The sequence below is a fragment of the Rhamphochromis sp. 'chilingali' genome (assembly GCF_963969265.1).
Source record: "Rhamphochromis sp. 'chilingali' genome assembly, chromosome: 22".
NCBI classification, from domain to species: domain Eukaryota; kingdom Metazoa; phylum Chordata; class Actinopteri; order Cichliformes; family Cichlidae; genus Rhamphochromis; species Rhamphochromis sp. 'chilingali'.
The window spans coordinates 11313935-11332110 of record NC_137950.1 but is presented as its reverse complement, the minus strand read 5'-3'; the positions used below and the strand labels follow the sequence as shown (position 1 = coordinate 11332110).

The following is an 18176-nucleotide window of genomic DNA, read 5'->3' as shown; positions in this document are numbered from 1 at the left end:
GTCCCAAGGATATTTAGAAGTAGAAAGGGACCCTCTTCCATGAAACCAGCTCCCAGTTTGGATTTGGGATAAAAACACTTTCTATTTTTAAGATTAGACCTAAAACTTTTTTTTTTTGATGATGTTGATTCGTTAGGCCTAAATCAGGTGAACCTGAATCCTCTGTTAGTTATGCAGCAATAGGCCTTGGCTGCTGAGGGGTGCTCAGCGTAATGCACTTAGCATTATTTCTTCACTCACCTCTTTTTACTTTGTGTCTTTTTACACCACTTTGTATTTAATCATGAGCAATTATTGAACTCTGGCTGTCTTCTGTCACCCCCCCAACCGGTCACGGCAGATCGCTGCCCCTCCCTGAGCTTGGTTCCCCCGGAGGTTTCTTCCTGCCAAGGAGTTTTACCTTCCCACTGTCACTGAGTTGCTCAAAGGGAGTCCCAAGGAAAAAGATAAACGCTCCTCTGGTTGTGCTTCATATGTGATGTGCTGCCTTCAGGCTAAATGCTAACTGGGGTTTCTCTCTAATATTTTAGGGTCTTTATCTTACAATAAATATACATTGAGGGGACTATTACAGTGAATTAGCAGCATATGAATAGAACAGAACTGAATTGAGCTGTTCTTAATATCTTGACTGTAATGACTGGTTATTTGTGAGTTAGTGTTCACCATCTTGAAGCAGTCTGCCTGAACGACACCTACACTGAACAAAAATATAAACGCAACACTTTTGTTTTTGCTCCCATTCCCCATGGGATGGACGTAGAGACCTAAAATTCATTCCAGATACACAATATAACCATCCCTCCCAAACAGTGGTCACAAATCAGTCCAAATGTGTGGTAGTGGGCACATCTGCCATATTGCGATAATCCATCCCACCTCACAGGTGTGCCACATCAGGATGCTGATCTGACATCATGAGTAGTGCACAGGTGTACCTCAGACTGCCCACAACAAAAGGCCACCCTGGAATGTGCAGTTTTGTCTCACAGCAAAATGCCACAGATGCCACAAGCAACGAGGGAGCGTGCAATTGGCATGCTGACAGCAGGAATGTCAACCAGATCTGTCGCCCGTGCATTGAATGTTCATTTCTCAACCATAAGCCGTCTCCACAGGCGTTTCAGAGAATATGGCAGCACATCCAACCGGCCTCACAACCACAGACCTCGTGTAACCACACCAGCCCAGGACCTCCACATCCAGCAGGTTCACCTCCAAGATCGTCTGAGACCAGCCACCCAGACAGCTGCTGGAACAATTGGTTTGCACAACCAAACAATTTATGCACAAACTGTCAGAAACCGTCTCAGGGACGCTCAACTGCATGCCCGTCGTCCTCATCGGGGTCTTGGCCTGGCGTATACGACAGCGTGTACCAGTTCCCACGAATATCCAACAACCTCGCACAGCCATTGAAGTGGAGTGGACCAACATTCCACAGGCCACAATTGACAATCTGATAGACTCCATGCGACGATGTGTTGCACTGCATGAGGCAAATGGTGGTCACACCAGATACTGACCGGTTCTGGGTCCCCAGACCCCCAATAGCGCAAAAAACTGCACATTCCAGGGTGGCCTTTTGTTGTGGGCAGTCTGAGGTACACCTGTGCACTACTCATGATGTCAGATCAGCATCCTGATGTGGCACACCTGTGAGGTGGGATGGATTATCTCAATATGGCAGATGTGCCCACTACCACACATTTGGACTGATTTGTGACCACTGTTTGGGAGGGATGGTTATATTGTGTATCTGGAATGAATTTTAGGTCTCTACGTCCATCCCATGGGGAATGGGAGCAGTAACAAAGGTGTTGCGTTTATATTTTTGTTCAGTGTATATGTGCACAGAATTGCTCCCACATGATTGGCTAGATTAATCAGCTGTTTAATGAGAGTGTACCTAACAAAGTGTTGAGTGTAGATATTTAGTATGGTAATGGTTGACATTGAGGACAATAAACACACACTACAACTTCAAGTGTGACCTTGATTGCTCTTACTGCAGACACTGTGTGTGTGGTTCAAACATCATAGATGCACACAGCATTATTTTGAGAAAAAGCATGAAAAATAAAAGGAATGGGTATTCCCTTGTCATAATTTTAATGCGATGACACCTTCCATGCACAATTACAAACATCAGTGATTTGAAAAAAAAAAAGGCACAGACACACACACAGGCATCAGCATTATAGATGAATAAAACAAGTCGATGATTCTATCATTCTTTGCACTGTTTAATCCATAAAATATTCTTTAAAAAAAAAAAAGGTGAAAAATCAGTTTACTACATCAATAAGATTAGTAAAACTAACAGAGAACCACAACAGGCTTGACCTTTTCCTCACTGATTATTCACAATGTTAAAAGCTTAAAACTCTGACATCTTTCAACAGCTCCTCTTCCTTCAGTGCGGACACATTTCACAGACTCAAGCATTACGAACTTTGGGCAGCTGTTGCTAATAGCCCATTTTACATTCCACTCAGAAATAGCATTTTTATGACTTCTTGTATCATGAACTTTATATTTATTCCATTGCAGTAAACCATCCTCAAGGCAATATGATCCACTTGACATAGATAGCACTGGCAGAGAAGCTGGCCTTTTAAAACATACACTTCGAAATCTATCATATAAATAAAAGTAATGCAGCTTATATTATTTTGTAGCAGTGTTTGGGGGAAGAACAGACATTATACAGAGGTTGACTGGCCAATATCAGGGCCTCAGACTGCTATCAGGCCTGACATGTGCAAATCGTCCCTGATGGTTCAGATGAGAAGAACAACAGCTCTCCGTCGCCTGTCGTGAATTTTTAGGATGACAGCTCAGACGTTCACAATGCCCCCTTAAATTCCTCGAAAGCTCACATGTCACTTTTGCCATTTTATAATCTGTTTTCTGTTCACTTCCCTGCTTCTTGTTCACGAAGGAAAACAAGGAGGGCCGTTTCAGAGCTCCTTGCACCTGCTCGGCCTCTGAACAAACACATGCACAGATGGACTGCAGCGGTTTTGGCTCCGGTTGCGACAATTCATCGGCGAGGGAAAGACAAGTACTTCTCAGCTTTCAGCGACGCTTCCAGCTCTGCCGCAGGGGAGTTCGTTCTAACGACGTTGGCTTCCAGTGGTAGCGGTTTTTTATGCGTTTAAAAAGAGAACGTGAGTTTGTCAGCCGGGCAGGCACACCTTCCCGGCAAACAGCAGTCCCACTATGGTGAAGAATATTGACAGAATGAAGAGTACGTAGGAGGAGCCCACCACTGTGTTGTTGGGCAGCTTATATGGCTGTCCTCCAACCTCGTTGATGTAGAATCCAATTGGGAAAATGAACGCAGCCATACAGAACAGGATCACTGCAATGAGAAAATACAAGGATAGAGAAGCATCAGCACCAATGACTCTGCTGCAGAACTAATCGCTCAGTCATACCAGAGTAAAAACAGGATAGCAGCCCCGAAAATATTTTTGCAAGTGACCAAGTTGCATCGACCGCTGATTCCACAACGTTTGAGTGTCCAACAACCCCAATGTTTGCAAAAAATTGCCGAAAAGCAACATTGCTGAAAGCCTGTGTTGCAGGATGGTTAAATCCCCATCGTGCAACAGTTACGTCACTAATTGTGGAGAAAACCCTGGAGTTTCAAATCTGTGGGTGCTGGCTGGAATGTAAGTAGTTAAGGTGAATTTATAAGTATGCAACAATTTCCACAGTTGATTATTAAACTGATTGCATGTAAAATCCAACTTGACCCAAATTAATAGCATACAAACTCCATTTTACTGCAGTTTTGATTCACCAAAGCCGCTTTGAAGACAGTTGCAGCCTACACAGTGGGCCGTTCTGGCTGTTGAGATGGTGGAGTCAGTGATGGAGTTAATCTTGGGGTCTCAAGTGTCACTTAGGAGGTAGAGTGCATCGCCTACTAATCAGAAGGTCAGTGGTTCGATTCCTGGCTCCACCAGAATGCATTTTAAAGCATCCTTGGCCAAACTGCTGATCAGATTGCCCCTGATATCAGAGTGTGAGTGTGTGAATGTTAGATTAAAAGCATTAGACGTAAAAAATGCACTTGTATGAACGTGTGTGTGAATGCTCTGAGTGCTGTAATAGAGTAGAAAAGGACTATATAAGCACCAGTCCACTTACCAAAACACTGACCAGCTGTTATTAACCTGAATGTTTTTCTTTTAAACATTTAAAGTAATATGACACTCTCTGCACACTAATTATGTCTCTTTTCTACGAAAATAAAAACTAGCAGCTATTAAACAGAGCTCCTTATATATATTTTTATGTTTTCATGATTACCTGAGCTTTCCCACAGTGAAAATAATTCTGATGCAGAGGTAGCTGAAGTTTATTTCACAGCTTTTTTCTGAATTTATTATATAATTTTGGTTTGGTACTCTACATCCATTAGCACACAGCTGCACTGCAAATCTCAGCAAGTTCAAGTTTAGCTGGAGCACATAAGCCAGTCATTTGCAGAAAGGGAAAAAGTCATTTTACAATCCCCGCTGTGAGTAACCACAGGCCTGTAAACACATCCCAGAGCCACGCTCGCAGGTGAAACTGAAAAAGATTATTTGAGCGCATTTTTTGATTGAGTGCAAATTGTGGCAGTGGATACGTACTCCCCGTGAAGGCGATCCATCGGGCATATCTGCTGGCCTCTCGGTGCCAGTGTGACATCACAACAAGACCGCAGGTGACTGTAAGGGAGATGATGCCCAGGATGATGAAGAGCAGCACGGTGATCCATTCTCCCGGCAGCCGTGGGGGGGTGCAGGTCCGATCTCGGCCATGGATGGTCTGGCACTGCCGGACGAGACCCAAAGTCAAAGAGCCTGGAGAGAGGAAGGAAGGTAGGTGAAATATGAGAAAAATGAGGTTTGTGATGTTGCATCCATCAACAAAGCAGAAAAATCACGCTGAGACACACAATAAGCAAACATCATTGTGTGGCATACACAATGGTCTCTATAGAACATGGTATTGATTATTTCAGGTGAATATCGATTCAGGTTTTCATCAAAGCAGTGCTGGTTCTGTACATTTTCACCAAAGAATGACGGGTAAAGGTACTCCAAAAAAAAAACCCTTTTGAAATACAGGATAAATCTTGTCATTGGCACAGTATGAATCAAAAGATCTCTTCTCCACTAATAGGAGTTGTGAGACAGGTAAGAAAGCCTGCTGCAAAGGAAATGTGACGAAATGCATGAGAATGGATCGTTGGAGAGTTTCAGTCAGTATATCACTACACTGCTATTAGACTTCAGTGCTGCATACTGATCACAGTATTTTACTAATGACACTATTTACAGTTGTGCTGTCATAGACTTATTTACACTGATCCATCCACATAAAAGTCACGGAGTTCCACAGGGATCTGTTCTAGGACCACTACCGAAAATATTATCAGAGGGCAACATGGGCCATTTCTACCACAGAAAAGATGGTGGTAGAAGTACAACTTCTAGGGCCAAAACTGAGTTATTTAAAACTTTGTGCTGGGGCAAATTCTGCATCTTTTTAATAAACCATGACTCGTTTTATGTCTCGGTTCCCACTGAAATTAAAGGTCATTTAGACCCCAATACTTATCACTTTATATATGTTTCCATTGTGCAGATATATTCATCTATGAAAGATGAAAGAAATGAAACTAAAACTTTTACCTAGAAGCCTGGATGACCCACAGTTTTATACTTCTAGATGCAGACAATACTTACTTTATTGTACTTGGCCCTAAAAACCTCAAAAACACAAAAAGACTTCTCTGCTGTTGTTTGTGCTTATCCTCTGAAACTTCCAGGTCTGGTTTCTGCTAGCAAGACACGCCCAGTTTTCCCACAGCAGCTTTTGTTATTTCACTTAACAGATTTATGTATTTGTGTTTCTTTCCCCTTTGTAGCTGGAAAAATATAACATTGCTTTGTTTTTATGGACCAATCAGTAACACCGGAAAGAAATGACATCACAGCTGTGGGGTGGGTTATTTCTGTAACACAAACCATAGACTTTAATAGACAATGAACTTTCAGGTTGAGAAAGTTAAGCCGATGGTGAAGGACCTTATTCCGGCATCATTTCTAATGACCTGAAGGGGGCAGCTTTCAAAGACTGTATGCTCACTTGATCTAAGAGCTCAGTAAACACCGTCTTGAGGAGTTTATGATTTTTATCACTAGTTTCACAGTTTACTGAGTGCAACATAATGTTCATTTTTTACATTCTGTCCCACATTAGAGACAAAAAGTACGACAAAGCAGAGTATACCTTGCGGCGGGCAGCATGCAGTGGTCACACTTTCTCATTTAGATCAGATGGGTGAAGAAATGGAGGAGACATCTTTTATTTACAGTCTATGCCACAAACACACACAATCTGCATGTAGTTAATGTGGCTAAATAGTCAGTATGTGACTGATAGACTCTTCCCTTTAAGCTTCACGTCTACTGTGAGTAGTGTTTAATGTTGTAGAAAGACACTGTGTTGACATGATGACCCTGCAGGAGTCTTTCTCCCCTCCCCACCACAGTCCACAGGGGCCCGAGGAACCTGCTATTATAAAAAACTGGTTGATCGGTAGAACACCAGCAGCAGTATGATATCAAACAGGTCAGGAGTTCTGGCACAAAACGGCAAAGCATCATGCACAGAGAGAGCAACGGAAATGAAGAGATTAGTGGCGCGAGTCCTCTGATGGCCTCCTGTCTCCCAGAGGCCTGGTGGGTGCTGTGATATCAGGTAGGAGGGCTACTGTCTGCACTTGGAGCCCAACAGAGACTGCATCTGCTCAACTTTGCATCCACGCCAACAAGATAAGACTCCAAGCAAACCAGTGCGCGCACTGAGAGTGGAAAAAAAAAAAGCTAAATAAAATCCTCCCACACTATCATTTGTTCACTCGCCTCACTCTGTTTTCTTTCTTTCCCTGAATTATCTTTAGAAGAGAAGCTGTATTCATTTTTAGCATTTAGCAATGCAATCAAGGTTATTTCGACCCAATGAGTGTAGTATTAACACACTTAACGTGATTACAAGCAAACCGCATAAAAAAAGAGAGAAGGAAAAAACAATGAAGCACTGAAACATCTTTTAATTTGGCAGGGAATTAAATACAATAAACCGCATTTGAATAAACATCTGGTACTCACAGCAATCAAGCCGCTGTCAATTTAGATTTAACTGTTAAGTATTTGTAAATGCACATGTGGTTTTTATCCTCACTCCACCCACGAGACAAGTACAGCACAAAAAGCTGCTTCACATAAAAAGAATCGAATACTTTAGACCATGCATGTTAACAAAGATCCTAATGTTGGGGTGATGATAGAACGGCCGGCTGAAGGAAACATCAGGCCTGAGTCAGATCCCCCCGCAGGCTGACCTAGACCCCATTTCCACAGGACATCCTGTTCTTACCACAGGGTGGAGGAAAGTGCAAATGGTGGATCCATTTCCCTGGAAACTGCCCTAATGATCCAAAAATCAAGTCTGCTGTGGCTACACATTCACACAATCATCCAAACTCTGAAAGCTTTTGCCCTGAGGGACAAACATCTGCTCATCCGGGAACAGACCGGGAACAGAAATGCAACATTCTGATTACAGCTTGTTTGGGTCACTAAACGCAATCAGCTGTCTACAGGAAACTGGAGAAAGAACTTCACAAGTAATCTTTCATTACCTAAAGGAAACGAAGCTAGGTTTCCAGCAAGTATGCAGTCGATAACCTAACTAAGAAAATCAACACCTAAAAAGCGAATGGCTAACTGTGGAGGTCATATAAAAAGCACCTAAACTCAGGCACTTAACACCTGATGTGCCATTTGACCCTGTGGTGGCTGAGGATTTCCGTCTCGAGCACTTTTTGAATGTTTTGGCATCAATTGTGCTTGAAGTGTTCGGCGTGTTCGAAAATGTTCAGTCATACATGTAGGCTACAGATGGGAATCACCAGACATCCCATGATACGATATTATTCCGACTTTTACCATTCTGTGACATGCTTTGTCAATATCAGTTTTATCCAATAAGATAAGGTTCTCTAACTCTCACAGTTACTTTTTTGCTGCAAAATAAGACTATCAAGCACATCAACACTGTCGCTAAAACCTGCCACAGATGTTCTCATAAAACAGTCAGTCTGCCATCAGTCTGCAATTAAATGGGGCCAAGTTGGCAATTACATGCAGTCTGTTTCTGATAATACAGCAATTAGCTGCAATAAATCATCGAAAATCACATATCTGTTACTGTCTACATAGACAGAAATTCACATGTAACTATTACATTTGAGCTCAGCCTTCCTTTTCTGTTGGAATTAACCAAAATACAACCAGCTGAAACCAGTTGAATCCTCTCGAGTTGCACTCATTGACATATTTGAAAACCTTTGACAATCTCTCTGAGAGTGATTGCACTAGTAATTTAATATACGGTGTCCCTGTAAGGAAAATACTGATTACTTCAAACTGAATCACCTAAATGAGGATTAGAATTTGTTTTACACAATACGATATATATTTATCAGTTTGAGGAAGACGTGACTACACTGAGCACACACGGCTAAAATGAATTATGTCAGAACTGAGCATGTAGAACTTAATTGTCCGGGTGGAAAAAATTACTTTCCCAAGAGGTCCAATTAAAAGTCAAACATCCTCAGTCCCACACAGCACTTCCTGCCTTCAGGTAATTACCATCCAGCTAATTAGACAGGCACACAAGGCTTTTACTGCAGTCATTTCACACTATTATTTACTTTGAGGAACGGGAGATAAGAGCTTCACAATGTGAGCTCTTTCTGAGCTTCAGTTCGTTTACAACTACGGCATTTTATAAAAGAAAAATTTACCTGTTTCTCATTTAATCGTGCAAAAATAACCGCTTCTTATATCCTTAACGAGCAGCTGAAACCATTTATTTTTTAAAGAACAAATTCAATCCTGTAATGACCACTCAGTACGGCTGTTATATCCTTGTCTCTGCTCCTCTGAAGCATTTTGATGGAGGTGACAAGAGCCTCGTGCAGCTGTGCACACAGTCGTTTGTGCCAGTTTTAGTCAATGTTTAGCTTTGGATGCTGCATCTGTGTATTGCTTTACTGCAATAAGCAGATAACCAGGAAGGCTGAAACTACATCTTCAGCTGTAGCGCACGCTTACCAATAACCACTAATCATCTAATTTTATACAAAGAAACAGCTGAGCAAACCAAACTGAGCAAACCAAACTCTTAAATTGTATAATCATTTAAAATACAAATGTTTGTCCTCCAGTGTACATTTAGTTACCTGTAACAACAAGTGTATGCCTTTTTAATAGACTTTTTGCAAAAGTATTAATCTATCATTTGGAAGGGTTTGGTGCCTTTGCTGCAAGCCTATCACAAACGCAGGCCAACTACACACTATCTGCTTTAAATTATCCTTATGTGTCAAAACCGTGGCAGGACTCTACTGTCAGCAAACTGAATGGACTGGACATAGTTTGTAAAACACATCTATCAGGACTTCACCATAGTCCAAGTAACTCTGTAGACATCCACAGTGTGACGTTGGTGAAACACAGATCAAAGAAACTGTGTTTCCATAAACACCATGACCTCAGTAATTGTGAAACAGCAGATGACCAAAGTGACCAAAAGAGTGAGTAGGTCCTTATCAAAGAGCGGTCACCATAATGGAGCTTTAGGTTCCCCGGTAGAGCCAGAAGAACCTGGAGGAAGAACAGCCATCTCAGCAGTAGTCCATGAAACAAGTCTTAATGGCGGGGCAGCAAAAGGAAGACACTTGAGTTCCCTGTTGTTCTTTCTCACGTGCTGAATAGCGCAGGAGAAAGGCCACTTTTTGCATGTTCTGGAAATATTCTGATTTAGGTGAGGGTGCTGCCAGGGTAGAAGGTGAAGAAGTCAGGTCTGGTGATCTCATGCTATGAACCTATTGGACTATTTTCATCTTAATAATAGAAAACAGTCCAGAACCTGACCTTCCAAAGTTCAGGGATGCACTGCATGTGTGAAAACAGCTGACAGCATGCCAAATGGTATTTAAAGGACTCTGAGAGCTGGAGGGAAAAAAAGATTCTCCAGCGTAAGAGACGAAAACTGCACCCATCATGCAAGGTTAAACCAGGTGATGCCCTCCTACAGTAAAGCATGGTGGCTGTGGCATCAGGCCATGTGCTTGTCAGAGACTTTTATCCCTTGAAACAAACAGGAAAGCCTTGCATACCTAAATAGTGAAACAGTGTGTGCAGCTGGTTGTTATTGAGCAGCTTTTTTTGTTGTTGTTTTTAATAAGAAGACAGAATTAAGAGTGCAATCTTCCACAATTGTTCTGCTGTCTGCTTATTTTTCTACAGTGGGTAAACTTTTTCATCTCATGTGGTTGTTGGTAGATTTCCTTTTCCTGTGTCACCCCGACTTCCCCACATGCAAAGCACAAAAAACAAAACACAGTGCTGGAGTGTCCGCAACCTACCGCCTGATTCTCCGATGTTGATCCAGTCCGGGTTGGCAACGCTGGCGATGGCGAAGATGTCCGCAGCTAGAAAGAGACATCCTGATATCACCGTGAGTTTATCCATGTCGGTGAACACAAAAGGAGGGACCGAGGGAGACAGGGCATCGAGAAGTGACCTAAACCCGCATGTCGTGTCCCATCACTGTGGAATTTGGCCTGTGCCTCTTCCACGCCCTCTCTTCACATTGTATTTAATTTCCGGTGGTTTGATGTCCATGCATGGGGTGATTTCTCTTTGTTGTTCCTCCGAAAGTGGACTGACTGACCCGACCTGCTGGCCCAGGAGGGGAGTATCGCTGCAGGGGGTCACGGGTCGCTCCACCGCATCTCGGTGATATTCGTGGGGAAAACACGAGTGGAGATTATATTTAAAGAACAAAATACTGTTTTATGCATGCACTGGACTTGGTGCCTGAGTTTGCATGAACAGTCCGATCTCTCTCCCCACATATGGAAGCTGTTTCCTACCTCGGGAAGACCACAGGCGGAAAACGCCGCCCATGCTCACATTAAAGCGGCTTTCCGGAGCTTCACCCCCCACACTCGCACATCCAGCTTTCTTACTTCTTCACTGAACGCCTTCTTTCCTCGCAAAATGACCCTGCTTTCTCAGAGGAAGACAAACTCAAATCTAGACAGCCTACCTCTACCCTCCCGTCTCCACGCCCGTCACTCTCGCGAGAAAATCCGTAAACTCTCGCAGCTTTTTTTTTTTTTTTTTCCATCGTGCAGATTTATGTAGGTGGTAATAATTTCCTGGACACACACGGTGGGGACTAAAGCCCCATTCCCGAAAGCATGCAGCCACACTGTGGTTATTATCAGATCAAGTAAACTCAAGTCTGATTTGATCAGTTTCCACCAACTCAAACTTTTATTCAAGACACCAATGACCTTAAACTCGGTGTGGTAGATAGAATTTATTCCTTATTTTACATCAGCTATACAGTTAACGTGGACACATGAGTGTGATGCACCAGAGCAGCATCACCTGAAAGTATACTGTTTCAACACCTATAAATACCCAGTGTTGTTACGACAAATGTCTGAGGAGAACACCATTGTAAAATAATCCTTTTTTTGTTGTTCAAATGTAGAAGAAACGAATTCTGCTTTGCTGTCAACCACGCTTGAGTGTGTGGTGATGAGGGTGGGATTTAGATCTCATCCACGAAGGGTGTTTTTACAAGATTGCCACTGGATGCCATGGTCTTCTTTCCAGATACGAATGTTTTGGCAGCCTGAAAAAAAGAAGAAGAGCTAAGTTTACACGCCACTTTTACACTACGACAAAGCACAGACAAAAAACAAAACAAAGTCTTACATTAGCAACATCAGTCAAGGAAATGTTGTCAATTTTTTTGGAGATTTCTTCGGGGGATTGGTAGGATGCATCAGTCAGAGCCTGACTGCCCATGGCTTCCAGCAAACCCTCTGAGGTTTCCAGAGACATCAGGTAGTGGCACTTAAGCTGAGCCCTGCAGAAAGAAACGAGGAGGGGAATGTATTAAACATTATGCAGTTAGCATAGTTTAAAATTGTTTAAAAGTTTTAATAAGGAATCTTATTTATCTGCAAATAAGATAAGATAAGATAAGATAAGATAAGATAAGATAAGATAAGATAAGATAAGATAAGATAAGATAAGATAAGATAAGATAAGATAAGATAAGATAAGATAAGATAAGATAAGATAAGATAAGATAAGATAGAACTTTATTAATCCCTCGGGTGGGTTCCTCTGGGAAATTCGATTTCCAAAAAAGCACAGCACCAACAGAAGTTACAGAGTTATACACACACACATATATATAAATACAGAGACAATATAAATAAAATATACGAAGGGGATAAATAGAATAAATAGGAATAAAAATAAAAATACAAGTGAATTGCACATTTCAAGTATTGAGTCTATTGCACCGTTGACTGTTTACAAAAGTATTGCACAAAAGGTATTGCACAGTGAGGTGAAGAGGCACTACAGCTTAGTTGTTCCCTCCTTTGTCCTCCTGTTTCCCCTCCCTCTCCCCTCCAGAGAGGAGTTAAACAGTCTGATGGCGTGTGGGACAAAGGAGTTTTTAAGTCTGTTAGTTCTTGTCTTTGGGAGAAGCAACCTGTCACTGAACAGACTCTTCTGGTTGTTAATGGCCGTGTGCAGAGGTTCTGGTTATGTTATTAAAAAAAAAAATACAGGAATGAGTAAAAAGAAAAAAGAAATATGGAGGTGATGGAGGGCAGAGCTTCATCCAGTAGTGAGTCAGGTCCTAGTTAGGGGGTGTTTTGAACATGAAACCAGTCTGGCAAGAGCAGCTGCTGGGTCCAGCTGGCCAGCCTCCACCAGGGGTCGACTGCAGCTGCAGACAGGTGTGAAGAAAGGCCCAAGTGGCAGTGGACCTGCATTCTTTAGTGGGGCCAGTGACAGAGAGGTGAAGCCATCAGTCAGCTATTACGTGCTACCAAAAGCAGACTGTGACACACCCCGAATCAAATTAAAAGTAATTGCAGGCCACCAGAACTGTTCCACAGACTCATCAAATAGACCCAAGACAGACTGTTCCTTAAAGACTAAACATCAGGTGGGTTTGAGCTTTTAGGGAGGGTTGAAAATGCACCACTGCAAATGAAAGGATGCATTTGGTAGTGAACACTTAGAAGCCAAATTCATAATTGAGATCAATGTCCAAAACATCTGCTAGCTCTATATCAACAATGACGCCACAAAAGAGGCAACAAGTGGCAGCTGTACAAAAAAAAACAACCAGAAATTACAAGCTGTGGGAGAAGTCTGAACTCACTTCCTGAAGGCAGATAAATCATACAATGCCAGTAAAAATGAGATGCTTCTCTCTACTGCAGCGTGTTTAAAGGATTTTTAAATTACATAACACAATCCAGTGCGCATGTAACATCTTCCTTTTATACAGGCCAGCGGCCCCTTTCATATTTTTCCTGCCTTGAAAAACAAAAAAAAGAAGCTAATTTTAATTACTCTATATACCGATGAATCTATCAGCATTATTTGTCACTAGATTTTTCTTTCATTAACCTAAACCTGAAAATTTAAAAATCTTTAAAATAAACGCTAAGTACACGCCCCTCCCCCCTCCTTCCCCCAGCGTTTCTATAGCCAAATAGCAGAAAATGTACATTTTCTGTCAGAGGTACATTCTGTCGGGTCTCTCTCATCCTGTTTCTGTCTGTCTGACTCACTTTGCTCGAGTGAGGTCAGCAGCTGTGACTCCACCGTCAGCAACAGCCTTCACCTGGGCAAGAGCAGCCTTGATCACCTGCAGAGAAGAGTGAAACAGTGCTCTCAATAGCAGTTTCATTTGGGGGAAAAGTAAAGAAAAATTATTTTCAAGACTACGGGGGCATACTCACATCACCGGCAGCTGCAGCCTGAGAGATGGTGTAGACCCCAAACAGACCAGAGTCAGAGTAGCTTGTATTGAAAGCAGTGACCTGGTGTGGGAGACGAAGACTGAATTAGAATAAAGCTGGATTGTGTTTTTGTGGTTAATGTGCAGACACACTGCTCTGTAGGCGTATGGCTTATTTACAATTTATCTTACAAAAGTGAAAGGCACTCACATCAAAGGGGTCTGCTGTTGCCTTGGAAACACCCTGGACCAGTTTACTGGCGACGCCTGCTCCTCTCTTGAGGTGCGGCCCAGCTCCCAGTAAATGCTGCAGCACACTGAAGGCCAGAGCCTCGCTGGTGCCTGCTGCTGCTGACTGGCTCACCACGGCTGAATGGACCAGACTGCTGGTGCTGGGCAGGCGAATCTCACCTGGAAATGGGCACGAGGTCATGAGACAGGGAAGTCTGCAAGGTCTATCAATTTCTCAGGTTGGAATCATTCATTCAAAATTTGCTTAAATCCTATATTTTTTCCTTTTCCTTCCCCCTCTCAGCCAGCTCGCCTCACCTCCACGATACTGTGCCTTAGCCCCTGTGGTGCCGGCTCCACTGCGGATGTTGAGGAACTGCTCTCCCACTTGCTTCAGCACAGTGTGGTCAACACCTAGTAGAAAGGTAAGCATTGTTATTGTTTATCCAAAATCTGGCTACTTCTTTCTTTATATGGAAAATACTTTAAATCCTAACACTTACCAAGTCCAACAAGGGCCATTCTTGCACTGGTGAAATTGTTCTGGACAAACTGGTGCAGCTGGGGAAAAATGGAAACATTGCAATAATTCATAATTGTTTTAGTTTGTACGTTTCGTACTGATAAAAGACAAATAAAAATATATACTCACATGCTCAGAGTGGATGTCGTTGATCATGTGGTCTGGGCAGTACAAGGAGTTACACAGGGCGTTCTTGTAGGCAGCTTCATGCAGACCTTCAACCACACCTGAAAAAGATGGATGGGTGACTGTTAGCTGCAGCGCACTCATGGTGAAGAAAAAACAGAGAGAACATTACTGTCCCTATATGACAGTTTGGTATCTAGGCTCTACAGGGTAATTATTGATTAATCGAACAACCAAGAAGCTTTTTAAAATATTAATCAGGCTCACAGTTGGGAATATAAATTAAGTAGTTCTATATTAAAACAACAGATCCCTTAAAAATCTTTCAAAAAACTGAGTGTTGTAAGAGAAACAAAGGACCCACCTATCTGGGTGCTCTGTGCAGCTTGTGCCTTGTCCACCTTTACTTTTGGGGTGAGGTCTGACACCTCCCACGAACGGAATTCGGGGGCTGTTGTCACATTGATCAAATACTCCATCACTGTGTCACTAGAGACCAATAATAGAGCAAGCGGGAAAAGACAGTTATCACTCCTGCAACATCACATCTCAGAGCATTCATATGTTCCAGTGAATGTAGTCATTTCAACAAAATATGGAAAAGTGTGTAAATAGAAAGAGACAAAGTTCTTTAAGTATCTCCTAGTACTTCAAACATTTTCATTACATTATTATTACTATTACTCAATCATGTCAACACACATCATACACACAGGTGATATGCAGAGACTCACACGTCATCTCTTAAGCAGTCAACGGTGTAGGTCATATTCTCTCTGGATGAAGTCACGCTGCACAGAAATAAACAGATATACAATTAGACACCTAAAAAAAATCAGCATTAAATGACTATTTACAGGATAAACCTTTTAGTTATTAACCTAAGACTGCCTCCCACTGCCTCAATTCCACGGCATATCTTGAAAGCTGAAGCTCCCTTGGTTGTCTGAAAAGGTAGAAAAGTTAAGTAACATGTCAACTGAAATGCAGCAATGTTACACATGATTACAAAAGCAGTGGTCTTAAGCTCCATTTATTAACAACAGTTGTGCAGGCTTTTTAATATGTAAACACTGTTATATTTCTACTCAAAATAAGACTTTTACCTAAAACTGAAAAAAGATTTGGTTTGTATTCTGGTGCTTCTGCAGCTTTACTCATTTCTGTCTTTCAACAACACCAAAGAACCAAGGTTGATGATGACAATGGTTACTTCAAGCTAAATGTGATGATTTTTTTTAAGTTACATACCAGACCGGACGCCAGCCGGAGGAGGTGGGTGACACCCTGGTTTTCAGGGGTTTCATAGCGACACCCAGCCTTGATGAAGACTCCAATTTTGGAGGCTGGAGAATAATTCTCCAGTGAAGCGATAACCAGCCCACTGGGCAGCCTGGTCACCTGGAGACATATAGAGATGTCCTTTAGCATTCTTAGTACCCTGAGTTATAGGCAGTGATTCAGTTAACTGGTTTCCTTGGCTTTCATTTATACAGCTCAGATAATGCGGGCATTTAGTTAGATTACTTAACATTTATATTCAGCAAGGTGAAACAAACAGATAAAGCTTAAAACACAACCAATATATACTACAATTTTCATCACTGCCCGACATACGTGGACATCCTGGTAGGAATGGCCAACCCTGGGAGAGAGGCTGAGGCCAGCCAGGGGCTGAGCAAGGGACTGGTCTTTTCTGGCAGCCGCATAGAAGCGTTTCTGCAGAGAAGAAAAAGAAGTCAACAACCACTGACCTGAACATCCTGTGGATGAAAACCAGTGACCTCCACCTTACGGGCAGCCTGGGCTGCATAAAACCTTGTCTGGGGAAAAAAAAACAAAGAATACAGGAAGGCAGGACATTACAACTAATGTTTTGCTGGCCTTTTGGCTGATATGAGCACAAACTTTAAAATAATGGGATCAATGGCATTAGTAGGGCAGTCTGTACTAAAAGAACTGAATGTTGTGACTAACTATGAAGCTAGAATTATGCAGGTGAAAAAATAATCTTATGACAAGGCCCACTTAAGTCTCTGTTCTGCATTTTGTTTAAGCATATCACCTGGTTTTAATCTGCAGGTTAATTCTTCCAAATTATCTTTGAAGGTATCAAGGATTTGTAAGATTGTAATGTACTCTGAAATGTAATAACAACCTCTATATGGTTCTTGGTGTGTTCCATCAGAACGATGGCAAACAACATTACAAGCCTTTAACGACAAATGTGAAAAAGTAAGAACTTATCTTTTTAAAACTAGCTACAATCTACCATTTCAGGCTGCAAAGGTTCTCACTCAGTAAACACACATAAGTGTAGATGTTTACTGCAAAATCCAAACTGCAATAATTGCACAATATTGCAGATTAGAAAGAGGAAGATATAATTAGATAGTGAAATGGAAATGTAAGTTAAGCAACTCGACGGCTAGGTCCTTCATAAACATGAACCTAGCTAGCTCTCATCTCTCCGACGCCAACTAGTTTGATTTCTCTAAGCCTTACTTGAATTAACTGAATAGACAGTATTAAGCTGGGTGTACAATGACTTAAAATCCGCAGGGTTCGTGATGTAACTAGCAGGTTATTGCTGGTTATGCTCGGAGTCATTCATGACCAGACTTAGCTGACTGCTTCCTCGTCTGCTCTTCATCAAAGCCTGCCCGGACACGACCCGGAATTTAGACACCGTCTAACAAACACAGCCCACAGCTCGGTGTGCAAATGTTCCGACACACAGACACGTAGGACACATTGCCCGAGTCCTCACCGATAACTGACTGATTCCCCGAATCCCCTTCATCTCCCCTCTTGCCTTGGGTCAGGACGATGAAGCAATATGGCTGGCTTCAAAGTGCCCTACCCAGAATGCTCAGCGCTTTCTTCGCTTGTAAACGGTGCCTAGTCAGTGACCGCGCGCCCTCTGCTGCCCTGGAGATAAAATAAAATAAAATAAAATAAAATAAAATAAAATAAAATAAAATAAAATAAAATAATTTTATGTGTTAAATATTTTTTTTCATTGGACTAGAAATTATGTAAACGGATGTTGAATGTGGAGCTGCCAGGCAGGAGGATAAAATGAAAACCACAGAGGATGTTCATGGATGTAGTGAAGAAGCACATGCGGAGGGTTGCTGTGAAAGAACAGAATGTTGCCAGGTTGAACTACTTTGGCACAGGGCAGATGTGCTGAGCACTGAAGGGAGCAGCTGAAGGGAAAAGAAAAAAAATTCCGTGTATTTATTTTAAAAGGTATTTGTTGTTCAATAAAAAAATGTAATCCCTTTCCAGGTTGTCTATTATTTGGTAAAAAAAAAAATGAAAGTGACTTGTTTCGTTGTATTTTTCAATTTATTAACAA

The 18176-nt window shown here is 42.0% G+C and overlaps 2 protein-coding genes across 3 annotated transcripts; both read right to left on the bottom strand.

Annotated features, from left to right (window-relative positions):
• Positions 1 to 1985: 1985 nt before the first annotated feature.
• On the bottom strand, positions 1986 to 11244 carry LOC308390464 (modulator of smoothened protein-like). The gene is made up of 3 exons (XM_080872500.1): positions 10508 to 11244; positions 4650 to 4862; positions 1986 to 3367 (listed from the first exon to the last, which is right to left on the bottom strand). The coding sequence occupies exons 1-3, from the start codon at positions 10611 to 10613 to the stop codon at positions 3183 to 3185; spliced, it is 504 nt and encodes a 167-aa protein (XP_080728626.1). The 5' UTR covers positions 10614 to 11244; the 3' UTR covers positions 1986 to 3182.
• A 206-nt stretch (positions 11245 to 11450) lies between these two features.
• uqcrc2b (ubiquinol-cytochrome c reductase core protein 2b) lies at positions 11451 to 17671 on the bottom strand. 2 transcript variants are annotated; one of them, XM_080872496.1, is made up of 14 exons: positions 17583 to 17671; positions 16567 to 16635; positions 16064 to 16213; positions 15694 to 15758; positions 15547 to 15603; positions 15177 to 15301; positions 14816 to 14913; positions 14667 to 14724; positions 14482 to 14577; positions 14144 to 14343; positions 13934 to 14014; positions 13763 to 13839; positions 11874 to 12027; positions 11451 to 11790 (listed from the first exon to the last, which is right to left on the bottom strand). In XM_080872496.1, exons 1-14 carry the CDS (start codon positions 17613 to 17615, stop codon positions 11707 to 11709), a joined length of 1347 nt encoding a protein of 448 aa, XP_080728622.1. In that variant the 5' UTR covers positions 17616 to 17671; the 3' UTR covers positions 11451 to 11706. The 2 variants fall into 2 exon arrangements, with proteins under 2 accessions (XP_080728622.1, XP_080728621.1); XM_080872495.1 differs by lacking the exon at positions 16567 to 16635 and adding an exon at positions 16430 to 16531 and having other exon boundaries at positions 17583 to 17657.
• Positions 17672 to 18176: the final 505 nt, after the last annotated feature.